Source organism: Oryza sativa, chromosome 2, assembly GCF_034140825.1.
Source record: "Oryza sativa Japonica Group chromosome 2, ASM3414082v1".
NCBI classification, from domain to species: Eukaryota; Viridiplantae; Streptophyta; class Magnoliopsida; order Poales; family Poaceae; genus Oryza; species Oryza sativa.
The window spans coordinates 22,220,487-22,234,667 of record NC_089036.1 but is presented as its reverse complement, the minus strand read 5'-3'; the positions used below and the strand labels follow the sequence as shown (position 1 = coordinate 22,234,667).

The 14,181-nt window shown below is 47.6% G+C and overlaps 1 protein-coding gene across 1 annotated transcript; it reads right to left on the bottom strand.

Annotated features, from left to right (window-relative positions):
- Positions 1 to 12,173: 12,173 nt before the first annotated feature.
- Positions 12,174 to 13,852, bottom strand: LOC4329723 (ent-cassadiene C11-alpha-hydroxylase 1-like). The gene has a single exon (XM_015768107.3). The coding sequence runs from the start codon at positions 13,806 to 13,808 to the stop codon at positions 12,309 to 12,311; it is 1,500 nt and encodes a 499-aa protein (XP_015623593.1). The 5' UTR covers positions 13,809 to 13,852; the 3' UTR covers positions 12,174 to 12,308.
- Positions 13,853 to 14,181: the final 329 nt, after the last annotated feature.

Below are 14,181 nucleotides of genomic sequence, written 5' to 3'. Positions count from 1 at the left end.
GCGGCGCTGCTGCGTGTGGGTAGAGGAGAAAAAGCAGTATCGCACCAAGGTAGGGGGCTGAGCAGGCCGAGCGATAAGAAAGGAAACAGCCCATGTGTAAGGAAGGGCCGGCAAAGGTAATATTAAGCTCAACCAAAACGATTTGAGGCCTTGTTTGTGGCCACACGCATGCACGAAGAGGCAAGTTGCATTATCGCTGTTAGCTTTGTCCAAATCAAGCTGACGTGGCAGCCTTAATCTCTCAGCGATCCCACGGCTCTTAGATAAAAGAATATGCTGCAGTGGGTATCAAATATAGAAAGAAGGGATAATGGGAAGGATTAACAACACTATCATAACGCTCCATCCACCCATCCGGTGCAAGGGAAGTGACGTTGATGACAACCCATCAATGCAGTCTCTTTTAAGATATGCTAGAAAAGGGAAACCGCGTAATGGGCCAGCTAGTAGAAAATTTGAGTAATAAGTCTATTAGTCCTCCCTTATCTCTAGCGATTGAATCGTATCCCTTAACCATAAAACCGGGTATAACACTTTCCACAACTTCAAAATCCGGTTCAAATTGACTCCTTCAATAGTTTTAGAAGCGGTTTTTGCTGACGTGGCAGGTTGACTTGGTCTAATTGTGTTGACATGGCAGCTTAGTCATCGGAGGAATTAAAAATAAAAGTGGGTCCCACATGTAAGTGAAAATGATAAAAATAAAAAATAGTGGGGTCCACCTGTCAGCCCCCTTCTCCTACTCTTCTTCCTTCCTTATCTCTTTCTCAGGTTTGGGGGTGGATGGCGAGATCACTAAAAGGCGATCAGTCACGCGCTCCCTTACCCCGCTCCCCTACCCACTCGGTGCAACCACGTGGCGCACGCGGAGAGGGGGAGTGGCGGTGGAACGGTGCGGGAGGCCACGTGTGGCGGTTTTTTCCTCGTTTTTTCTCTTGTTTTTTTTTCGGTTTTTTCTTTTTTCCTTTTTTTTTGTTTTTCCTTTTTTTATATTTTTTCGGTTTTTTGATATGTACGTATATATAAAGTTTTTACTATTTTCTAAAGATAATGACTCATTTTATATTTCACACGGGGCTCCCAAATTATTAGAAACAGCACTGTCTTTTGGTATGCCTAATGTGTATAACATGTAGCCAAAATCATTGAGGTATTGTTAGTGTTATGAATACCACATACACTATAGTAATCGTCTAAACTCGGCGGGGCTCACCATATACCAAGTCTTATACGATATAACAACTCGTATACAGAAGGAGTTCCGGATAAGGAAGAACGAGTATAGTTCTATATAGAAACTATAAGGACTACTCGAATTGTATTTATATTGGTCTCTCTAGTTCTACTTGGACAAAGGAACATCTATGGATATAAATACAAGACCCCTTAGGAGGAAAGGAGACATACCAACATGACACAACAGACACGAGACACACGCCGCCAAACATCGACATAAAAAATAAGCCTAGACAGACCCTATCCGGTGCCTGCGGAGACCGATAAGAGGGATCTAGCATCATCTCTGATCTCTACGAGTTCATATTCGAGGAGGAAGACTACCCTGTCGTCAACTACGAGTTGGTGATCCATGCCGCCAAGTTGACGACAGCCAGATAGGTTATTCCAAATATTGTACTTCTGTAATTCGGATAAATATAGAGCAACACTGGCTTCAGCTAACAGGAGGGATTGTTACTTATAAAATCCCTATCTCTTTCTCTTTTATCTCAATCTCGCATATACCCTGGTATCGATGATACCCATACCATGCAAATACCGTAGTCGTGACCTCAAAAGTCGACAGGTATATACTTCCTCTGTTCTTGAATGACTGTCAATTCAATTCGGATCAAATCATTTGCTGCAAAATACTTGTCACCACTACACTTTCATTAGTGAAATTACAATATCATCTCTACTCTACAAATTTATATTTTGTTTCCATCCCTTTCCCTCACGTCCAGTTCATTTTCTTAGTTCCATTATCTAACAATTAATTACCAAGGGCAAATTGGTCACAAAATTGCAACTAAATTGTTTAAGAATGGAGGGAGTACAAATGGGAAAAAAAAACATTTTACGGAATCACAAAATTTTGGGTTTAGATATCTGGCTTAATTAAAGTTTAGAGTGGTATACTGACTTCCAAGTAAAATTTAAGGGGTCATATGGACTTTGTCCTAGAAAAAAACTTATCTTAATGAACCAATATAAGACGAAGAATTTGTTTTTTGCTACGATCATCCAATGCAGTTGTACACACATAAATTTCTGCACTGAACCATCTTCATCTAACATACGTCTAAAATTGCAAGTTGGATATACGTACACACAATCTTATTCATATACTAGCAAAATATCCGTGCTTCACTGCGGTGTATTAAAACTAAAAATATTTGTTTTTAACCGAAGTCTCAAATGATATAGAGAAATATAGTAGCTCATAATAAATTATTATTCAATAGTGCGTTGCAACGGGAAAAAAACTAATGTTATGATAATGATTATAGTTATTTTATAGTTTCATTGGAGTTATAAGAGATAGTTCTGGATATAAACAATGCCCCTTCTCTCCCACCATAAATGACAGTAGCTGTGCATTTTCCCACCGCAGGCCATGAAATAATATGATACGGTTAGATTTAATTTTTATTAAATTAACCATTATTAATAACGCTCTTTGAATATTTTTTTTTGGGATTTTCAGAGCTTAATGGCTAATTTTGATAATACGAACATCATTTCAGTATTTATTTAAATAAAAATGTAAATAAAAACCCCAATTTCTCTATGTGCCATTTTCAGTACTTCCCGTAAATAAAGTCTAATATACCTCCTCCAACTCCTCCTCTGATTGCGCAAACTTGCAGGCCTATTTGGAGGCCCAATAGTCCGAAGGCCCGAGCGGGAGAAGCCGGAGCCGTCCAATCGAATGGACGGTCCAGATTGATCCTAACCTACATAAATATCTGCAGCCAAACCCTAACCCTAACCCTAACCCTAGATATCATTTTCCTCCCCCTACTCGCCCCGATCCCCCCCTCTCTCTCTCGAATCGAAAAGCGATGACGGCGGCCTCCCCCCAAAGCAGTGGCGACCTCCCCCACCGAGCAGCGGCGGCGGCCGTGGTGGCGCCCTCCCCCTCCCACACGAGCAGCTGCGGTGGCGCCCTTCCCCCTTCCCCACGAGCGGTGGTGGCGGCGGCTACCTCCACGCTATCACGCCACCCTCGCCGGCGGCCGCTCCCTCTACCCTGTCTCGCTTCCCTCGCCCCCTCCTCCTCTCCCTCGGTGGATACGGCGGCGGTTGCGGCGGGTTGGCGGCGGCCGCGAACGGATCTGAGGGTGGTGGCGGCGGCTCCCTCCACCCGCTCTAGCCTCCCTCCCGCGGCAGATCCGACGGCGGTGGCGGCTGCAGGTGGATCCAGCAGTGGCAGCTCCCTCCACCGCCTCTCTTCTCCCTCCCATGGTGGTGGCGGTGGCGGTGGCGGCGTCGGCGGCGGTGGCGATGGCTTACGGCGGATTTGATGGCTACTTCTTTTTGATGTTTATTTTTGTGGTGTTTTGTGACGTATTCTGTGATTTGGTGATGATTGTGGTTGATTTTTGCGGCAAAGAGTGGTTGAGTTTTGGTTGTGCCGATTTTGGGATTTGTTTCCCTTGTATCCTATTCTGAGAGGGATTGTGATTTGGGGGCTGCGGTGACAGAAGTAAAATACGAATATTTATATTAGTTAAGATATGCATATGCATATTATTCTCGTGCAACTGGTTCCGTATATATATATTGAAACCTAAGTACTCTAGAACAATTAATGACCTGGCTAATAATATAGTCGTACGTCCGACAAATTTGATAGGACAGGCACGGCCTGGAGAGGCACAGCAAGCACATTGGCAGACTTGAACTTCTCGGACACGTCCACGTCCTCCGCCGTCATGCCGCCGGGGAGTACACTACTACAGAAGTGGCTTTTACAAACGGGGCGAAACGGATCTTTCCAGGTGGCTAGCCGGCTCGCATGGATGAAAAGATATACGAAAATCGTTATATCTTCACGCGGGAAAGGCAACTGCATGCAATTAAAAAGATATTTTCGCATACAGTCCACGTAACCAACCACATACAAAGACATTTTTTAGCGAAAAAAAACGGTTTTGCTAGCTAGCTGTCGAAAGTTTGCGGAGGCTGAAAACATTCGATTTTCTGGCCGTTCAATCCGGCGCCATGGTCAGTGCGAGCGATTCCCAATTTCGAATAGTATAGCTGCATGTTGCCTTTTTCCAGACATTTTGGTGGCGAGGTGGCCTAGGCGGAGGTGTACACCCTGCCCTGATGCAGCCTCTCGACAATTTTTTCGTCACCGGTGGGGTTTCTCGCTGCCCGCTTCCCCGCCGATTTCTCCTTAGGCTGCTCGTGTTCCTCGCGCTCGCAGTGATCTTCTCTTCCTCACGCTCTCTGCTCAAAATTTCAGGTGATTTTTTCCCCATTTTTTGTGCGTTCTAGATGTTGTGCGTTCAAATTCCGCATCGTGTTTGTCCTATAAATTGTTTGTATGTTTGGTTGGTGTTCTTCTCCTAGATTTCTAGGGGAATCGATTCGTTGATTTCGCACGCGAGTATTGTTGTTCATCTGGGGGATGGAGGCGTCAATGTTTTTTTTTTCATTTAGTTACATAAATAAGTTTAAGTATGTTCCAGTTACATATTACAAACTAGTTACAGCCCAGTTACAACCTAGTTACAGACTAGTTACAGTCCAGCTACAATCTAGTTAGAGTGTACTAATTTAAAAATGGGCTTGTTCAAGGTTTCTTAACGGGCCTGTGCGCTCTAAATGGGTTGGTTTCGTGCTTTCCGTTAGTTCAGACCCGTTTCCTGTGGTACGTTGATTACAGATCGTGAGGTGTGAAAATTCAAAAGTTTTGACCCTTAAAAACTGTCGACAGCCCAATAGCTAGCCAAAAAAAATAAAAATCAAAATTATACCCGAAACCCTAGCTGGCGCCGGCCCGCCACGGCACTGTGCCCGCTGCCCCTCGACGAGCGCCGAGGCGGCGGATCCGGCCTTCCCGAGGGTGGCGCCACCGGATCCGCCACCCTCGCCGCCAACCGCTGCCACCCACCGACGCTGTCGCCGTAGCCGCTCACCATCGCCGTAGCTGCAGCCGCTCCCTAGGGCGGCGGATTCGGCCCTCCCGAAGATGGCGCCGCCGGATCCACTGCCATTGGCTGGCGCTAGATCTGCGCTGCTGCAGCCACCTGCCGCCGGCCGTCGTGGGGCCAGCTCCCTATAGGCGCCGCCACGGCAAAGTGCCCGCCGCCCACCGACGAGCGCCAAGGCCGCGGATCCGGCGTTCTCGAGGACGGCGTCACCGGATCCACCGCCCTCGCCGCCTGCCGCTGCCGCCCGCCAACACTGTCGCCGCAGCTCCTCGCCGTCACCATAGCCGCCGCTGCTCCCTACGGCGGCGGATCCAGCCCTCCCGAGGACGGCGCCGCCGGATCCACCACCGCCAGCCGTCGCCGTGTCCGCCGCGCACCGCCGAGCTCCTCCTTAGAGCGGCGAATCCAGCCCTCCCGAGGACGGCGTCGCCAGACCCACCGCCGCAGGCCGTCGGCGTATCCGCCCCCCGCCGCCAAGCTCTGAGCTCCTCCCTAGGGCGGCAGATCCGACCCACCCGAGGATGGCGCCGCCGGATCCGCCGCCGCAGGCCGTCACCGTGCCCGCCTTCCGCCACGGAGTGCTGAGCTCGTCCCTAGGGCAACGGATCCGGCCTTCCCGAGGGCGGCGCCGCTAGATCCACCACCCTCGCTGCCCGCTGACACCATCTCCATGCCCTCTGTCGATGCCATCAGAGAGAGGAGAGAAGAAAGAGAGAGAGAGGAGAGGAGAGAAAAAGAGAGAAATAAAAGAGATGGTTGAAAAATTTTGAAGTGGTGAGGAGGGAAAGAGTGAGGAGGAGTGAAAGAAAGAGTGAGAATTTTTACATGCGGCACACTTAAGCGTCCGCATGTGAAAATATATTTTTGCATGCGGCGCTTTAAGAGGATCGCATGCGAAAATAGTCAATAAAAAAATTAATTTGAAAATATGAGAACTTCGAATCGAATTTTATGATACTAAATAAATTTATTTGAAAACGTTGTAAAAAAACAAAGTTATAGAACTCATTGAGATCTACCGATTTTCTTTTGGTTATTTCTACATCCAATTTTAATAGAACTATATAGAATTTGAATTTTAAAATATAAAAAATTTAAAAAAAATCGGGAAGTAAAATGATTTCAAATGGAAAAATTGACAACAAAAAAGTTGTATAACACGTCATGTTCTACAACTTCTGTTTTGGTCATTTTTCTATATGGCTTTGTTTCAACAGTTTGAATTTAAATTTAAAAATATGACAACTCCAAACAATATTTTTAAATACTAAATGATTTCAAATGAAAAAGTCACCGACAACAAAATTGTATAACTCATCAAGATCTATAACTTTTATTTTGATCATTTTCTTCATCCGACAAAGTGATAATAATATTGTTCACAAAATCTACATATCTCTCATATGATTTTATATACTATAAGAGAGATATGTAAATTTTATGAACAATGTTATTATCACTTTGTCGGATGAAGAAATGACCAAAATAAAAGTTGTTTGTCTTAATGCATGAGTTCTACATCTTTTATGTTGATCACTTTTTCAGCTGAAATTATTTACTGCTCCAAAATATTATTTGAAGTTTTGAAATTCAAAATTTTAATTGATAAAAAAAAGTCACAAAAAAATGGCTAAAATAATAGCAGTAAGAACACAATAACTATGAAATCATTGTCATGATTAATATTTTGTGATGAACAAACTGGCTATGCAAATGATTTATTCGATGAATTGGTTTGAGAAGATGTGTGGATGTTGGTGTGAGTGCGTATGAATAATGTGGGCCAGGTTGTGATATATGTGCCCAGAAACGATCGTTTTGTCTGATTGTGTACAGGTGACTTGAGGTCAGCCTTGGTCAGTGGTGAAATCGGGACTATGTTTAGGAAGGAACAAAGGTCTAGTGCGGTCGGGATAGCATGTGAGAAGGTGACTAGAGTCAGGATTCTTGGAGGTCAACTTCGGTCAATTGTGGGATCGTGTAACATCCTGAAAATTCGACCGACAAAATCAAAACTCTAAAAATACGGATTTCCAAAAAAAAACTTTTAAATTAATTGCACCATGCCTATCTTATTCGCCTATTTTATTTGGATTTGATTTCGAAGTTCATTAATCGTGAGTAAAGATAGTTAATTAGGAATAAACCTTAAAACAAACTGGTAAAATAAATATAAATTAAAATAAAGATTAGGTGTGGATAGAAATAAATAAAATATTATCGCGACCATGTTTGGATCAATTAAATTTAAAATGCGATGGAATAAGAATTAACCCTAATTAAAAATTCAAATAAATTATATAAATAAAATATGAGTAATATTAATCTAGGGTGAGTTCATTAGTTGAGATAACATAAATATTGAGTAAAATGCATATGTGCAAAAATTAGGAATTGTGGAACCAAATTTATATAAGAAATAGACTAAAATGAGAAAAATAGGAAAAAGACACTGTTCATTGCACTCTAGGTGCTCGACGTGGTCCCCTAGCCCTAGACCCTCCTCTGCCGCGCGCCCGGCCACGCCCCGAGCCCCGCGCTGCCGCCGCCGCGCCATCGCCATCGCGTTGCCGCGCGCCGTCGCCACCACCGCTGCCACGCCGCTGCTGCGCTGCGCCACCTCGCTCCGCGCGCCCTTCGTCTCGCGCCCCGTGCCGCCGCGCACCGTCGCCGTCGCGTCCCATCGTCGCTCCGAGCCGCTCGCCGCCGCTGCCACGCCATCCCCATCGCCATCCCGCTGCCGCGCCGCGCGAGCCGCCGTCGCCTCAAGCCCCGTCCCGCCGTCGCGTCGCTCGCCCTGCGCGCCGCTCGCCCATCGCGTCGCCGCCTCGAGCCCCGCGCTACTGACGCGCCGCTCGCCCGTCGCGTCGCCGTCGTCGTCGCGCCGAACCCCGTGCCGAGCCGCGCCGAGCCCCGCGCCGCGCCGCCCGCCCGTTGCCATCACCGCCCGCCCGTCGCCATCACCGCCAGCCGAGCCGCCCGTCGCGTCGCCATTAGGCCACCCGCCCCTTCCCCGTGCCCTTATAAAACTCGGCCATTCCCTTTTCCATCCCACACCCATCCCCTCCATTTCCCCTCCCTCTCCTCCTTCTCCACGCACCGCCGCCATCGTGCCGCCGCGCCGTTGCCCCGGAGCCGCCGCGCCGTGCGTCGCCGCCTTGCGCCGCCGTCGCCGCCGTCGGTAAGCCGCCGCCCCCCCCCCTCCGTGCGTGCTGTCGCCACCGCCGCCTCGGGTAGGGAGAGAGAGAGCCGAGAGAGAGAGAGGAAGGGAGAAGCCGAGGGAGAGAGAGAAGGAAAAAGGAAAGAAAGGAGAGAGAGAGAAGGAAAAAGAAAAGAAAGGAGAGAAAGAGAAGGAAAAAGAAAAAAATATATATAAAAATAAAAAGAAATTAGAGGGAGATTAGGGAAGTTTATAAAATTTAAAATAATTGGAATTTAATTATAGATTAATTATAGTCGTAAAATTGCAAAATTTAATATAAATTATGGATTATTCTTGGCAATTTCTATAAGAAATCAATTCGCGGTAATAATTTAGATGTAGTTAATAACTAAACAAATAGATGAATTCTTATGGATTATTATAGATTATTTATGGGTAACCCCTATAAGTAATCGATTCACGGTAGAAATTTGGATTTAACTACTAGGGATTTTACCCGTGTATTATATTTAATCATTTAGTCATAGACTAAATTAAATCGTATAATATTTCTAGGATTCCGTCCGATATTTAGCTCGCGATAGAAATTTCTAACCTATTATATGGATATAATGCTCGGGTAGATTAAATTAAAAACTTATGACAACAAAATATTTATACCCGCAAAATAGTTTGAATCGAAATTGGGTTTGCCTTAGTTCGCGAATAATAAAGTTAATATAAAGAAATCGACTTTCGCATTCGACTTTCATTTGGATTCATTTGGATTTTTATTTGAATTCTAACCGAATTCAAATCAATTTTCGCACGTAACTATAGAGCCTGAGGGAGTTGCGGATCCAAGCGAAGGTCAAGACCCGCAAGACCTTGAGCAAGGCAAGTCATCACCATTCCTTGAACATGTTGATCCCAATTGCGAAATTGTTTTGTTTACAAATAAAATTGCATGCAATGATGAACATCCCACTTGTAATTATGCCATGCCTTGATTATTGTTTACCCTTAAATCTTTGTAACCATGTTTACGTATGAGTCCCTAGTCAACTATGACAATTGCTTAGAAATGCTATTCTAGAATCATGCATACTCATATTTATCAAATGCTATATGCTTGGGCAATTACCTTTGGGAAGGTAATTGAGATGCGGCATGTGGAGACATGAGCGCCACATTGTCATGATGTTGATGACATGATTTGTGAAAGAAGAAATAAAATTAAACAACTGTTTTCGACTGGGGCAGACGGAGGATTTGGGTGGTATCTGGAAAAGGCTAGTGCCGTCCCCGGTCAATTAAGGACCGAGCCATGAAGTTAAGCATGAAACGACCCCCGTACAACCGCACTTCTCGTATGGGTATAGACCTAGCGGATTAGATAGCCGAGCGGAGGCAGTATCCCTGCATAGATGGTTCACCCCTGAGTGAGGCAGGTGCGCTACGGTGGGACAGCCGTTGAGGTAGGGCCGAGAGGCGTGCCCTACATCGGTGTCGCCATTGGTAGGACTGCCATGAGTGTGTGTGAGAGAGAACTTAACTTGAACCATAATTTAATATGTGTTTGAGACTTCTCTTTTCCGGGAGCGCCAGAACTCCTCTCACTACTAGAAACATGGACGCCTAGAGTGCATGAGGATTTAAGTTCATGTAGTAGGTACTGCCAATGCGAGGTTATCGAAAAGCTTTGTCGTGACGCGTCTCATGTGTTGGGACAAGGCTCATGTGTTGGGCAGTCGCGGAGTGCGGGTAAAGTGTACATCCACTGCAGTGTGAGTAAACCAAATCTATTCGAATAGCCGTGCTCGCGGTTATTGAGCACCGGGACATGTATTACACTTGGCTAGACTCTAAATTCTTAACCTGTGTGGGATGGGATATTGCATGATGATTTTTATACTGATGGAGCCACTTCCTGAGAGGAGGGAAGGTGGACGTCCTCAGAAAACCATAACGACTCAATGGCGGGAAGCTATCCTTGGGATCACAATGGATGGTGGACAGAACCGTCGTTGTTTAAATACAAACGCTGGTACTAAAATTTGATCAGTCAATGCTAGGTCTTAGGTTTGTGAAAAGAATTACAAAACTGGCATAGCGCAAAAGAGCCATAGCCATCCTTTGAAATACCCCTTTCATATGCATTGTTGCTGTGGTGACTTGCTGAGTATGGTTGGTACTCACCCTTGCAAATATAAAATTAATCAGAAGCGGGGGATGAAGCTTTGGAGGATCCCTATGCCTACTACCAGGAGGGAGATGAAGACGATGGCGCTCAGTAGGTCTTAGTACGGTCGTTGCCTGTGGCAATGGCATGCCGCTGCCTGAATTCCGCTGCCTTATCTATTTCTGCATTTTGGATGTATTCCGGACCGCTCGGTCCGATGATTTAAGACAATGCCTGCGGGCTTATGATGTAATAATTAGCACTAGACTCTCGTGTATGTGCTTTTGGTATTTCAGCTATGAACTCGTGTGTACCAGACTACTTGATCCAGGAAAATGGTACTGTTTACACGAATGATTCCTGTTATAAAAACGGGGGTCCACAGATCGGGACTAGACTCAGGGAGGAGTTAAGGTCCAGACGGCTAAGGGTACCGGGTGACGAAATTGGATACGAGATGGCACACGGTGGATGTACACCATATGGGAGTGATCTTCGCGGCGTGCTTCACGAGGTGTGCGTGCAAGCGTCGGTGTTTGCGAAGGAGATTGGAAGAAATCGGTGAGAAGTATATGATGCTACAGTACACGAGGTACTGTAGCGTGCAGGTATGCAGCATGTACGGTGCTGTACATGTGCAGCTAGTTGCTTGGGCTGGTGGCTCTGTTGGATGGCAGGCTGAGCAGGCCCATGCAAGGAGCAGCGAGCAAGCTAGCTTGGCGTGTGCATGGAGGCAGGCCGTGCAGGCCCAGCCGGTCCATGCGGCAAGGATGCTCGATTGGCTGGCAAGCCGAGATGGCCAATGACGTGCGCTCGGGGAGACCGAGTGAGACTCGGATGCGGCATCTTCGGCTGCGGGTTTTGTAAATTGTGATTGGATTGGAAAGTGATGGATTGGGTCCTACTGGAAATAAAAGTTCTACGCCTGCTACTTTAAGTGTTTTTTTTTATAAATAGATGAGGGGTTGAGGCTGAAAGTATGCCATTTTTTTTGAGAGAAAAGTTAGAGTTTACTTCGCGGTTTCAATCCTAATCCGTGAGTTGAGAGAGGAGTGTTTTAGGTGCACTTTGTAAATACATATTGATACAATAAAGTTGATATACTTTCAAGAGTTTCATCGATACGTGTTTTCTAGATCTCGACGGTTTGACTGACGGCAAGGCGGCGGTCTAACCAGTGGGAGTACGACGGTCTAACCGAAGGCAGTGCAGCGGTCTGACCGGACAGGCTACGGCAGTTGGACCGACAGCTTAGGAGAGGTGTGACCGGCAGCGATTGGACAACGTCAAGATCTCCATCAATCTGAGGGTAACTTTTATTTCCGCTAAAAGTTTTTTTAGTTTTTGGTTTTTCCTACCATTCTCGTGTTCGATCCTATAATAACATGATAGAGTATGATTTTAGAAATATTTAGGAAAAATAATCATCCAATTTAGAGTTTATATGAGTGAGATAAACTAGTTTAAATTCTCAAATTTTATTTTCGCATACGGCTCTTTAAAACGCCCGTATGATTTTTCCATACAGGCCACTTAAGAGGTCCTCATGTAAAAATGAGCTCTTTTTTTTGTATGCGGACCTCTTAAGTGGCCGAATGGAAAATCGATTTTTTTCATACGAGTGTCTTAAGAAGTTTCTGCACTGAACCATCTTCATCCAACGTCTAAAATTGCAAGTTGGATATACGTAGACAAAATCTTATTCATATATATGCATATGCATATTATTCTCGTGCCACTGGGTCCCGTATATATATAGTGAAACCAAAGTACTCTGGAACAATTAATGACCTGGCTAACAATATAGTCGTACGTCCGACTATTTGATCAGGACAGGCACGGCCTTGAGAGGCACGGCAAGCACATTGGCAGACTTGAACTTCTCGGACACGTCCACGTCCTCCGCCGTCATGCCGCCGGGGAGCTTCCACTCGAACGTGTGCAGCATCGACGCCAGGATGAACGGCACGACGCGCTCCGCCAGCGGCAGCCCGGGGCACAGCCGCCTCCCGGACCCGAACGGCATGAACTCCACGTCCTTCCCCCTGAAGTCCAGCGGGGGTGACCTCCCCAGGAAGCGCTCCGGCACGAACTCGTCGGGCCTCTCCCACGCCGCCGGGTCGCGCATGATCGCCCACGCGTTGAAGAGCACCGTGGAGCCCCTCGGCACCGCGTAGCCGCCGATCTCCACGCCGTCCTCCGCGGCGAAGTGCGGCAGCAGCAGCGCGCCCACCGGGTGCAGCCTCATGGCCTCCTTCAGCACGGCCTGGAGGTAGGGCAGCCTCGCCGCGTCGGCCTCCTCCACGGCCTCCTTCCCGCCGAGCACGTCGCTCAGCTCCGCGCGCACCCTCGCCATGATGGCCGGGTTGTGGAGCAGCTCGGCCATCACCCACTCCAGGGTGAGGGCCATGGTGTCCACGCCGGCGACGAAGGCCTCGAACAGCATGTTCACCACGTTGACACGCTCCATCTTGCCGGTGGCCATGAGCTCGAGGAGCGAGTCGAGGAAGTCGTCGTGCCTCGGCTTGCCGTCGCGGATGTGAGCCAGGCGGCGGTCGATGATGTCGCCCATGATGGAGAACACCCTGTTGAACCGCTTCGTCGTCCAGCGGCGCAGGCCCTGCAGGTCCAGCGGCCGGAGGAACGGGTAGAAGTCGGAGATGTTGGGCTTCCCGACCACCGAGATGATGTCGTCCACCACCTCCCGCAGGTCGCGGGCCATCTGCGAGCCCATGTCGACGATGTCGATGGAGAAGTAGGAGAAGGACACGAGGTTGAGGAGGCCAGTGTACATGGCCTGGCCGAGGAGCACCTCCTCGCCGGCGTGCGCGCGGAGGTAGGCGATGAGGTCGCCCACCTTCCGCTCACGGATGGGGCGCACGGCGGCAAGGCCACGCGGGGTGAAGACGTGGGAGCCCTGGATCCCGCGCAGGGCCTTCCACTGCGGGTCGGAGCTCGGGATGAACACCATGGAGCGGTCGGCGAAGCCGCACGCGCGGAAGGTGTCCGGAGTGGCGCGCGCGGCGAGGTGGCGGTCGTACTTGGTGTACGCCTCGATGGCGGCCTCCCGGGAGGAGATGACCACGTTGGTGGCGAGGCCGAGCTTGAGCGTCATCACGGGGCCGTGGACGCGCGCCAGGTCCCTGAGCTTGTGGTGGAACGTGCCGCCGGCCAGGTGGAGGTTGCCGATGAGCGGCAGTGGCGTCGGGCCCGGGGGGAGGGGTTTGCCGCCGGCGTAGCGTCGTCGCAGGGTGGAGAGGTAGAAGAGGACAGCGACGGAGAGAGCTCCCCATAGCAGCCACACCTGGCTATTCTCCATTACTTTACTTATCGTTAATGTTCTTTTTCTCTGGTTCTACCTGGTGATCTTGTCGCTGCGCCCGCAGCATGTATTTATAGATCGAGTTGAAGGGTGGGTTTAGTTAACGTTAAAATTAAAAGTTTAGTTGAAATTGGAACGATGTGATGAAAAAGTTGAAAGTTTATGTGTAGAAAAGTTTTGATGTGATGGAAAAATTGGAAGTTTAAAGAAATAGTTTGTAACTAAACTTAGCCGAAGTTTAGAATATACCCTTACTGCATGGCGTTTATTTCCATTTCTCGTCAAAACGTCAAAGATACATGTCGTTTTCGTAAAAAGAAAAAAAAAGATCAAAGTTTCTCTACACGTGACCTTACGTTTCACACTATTC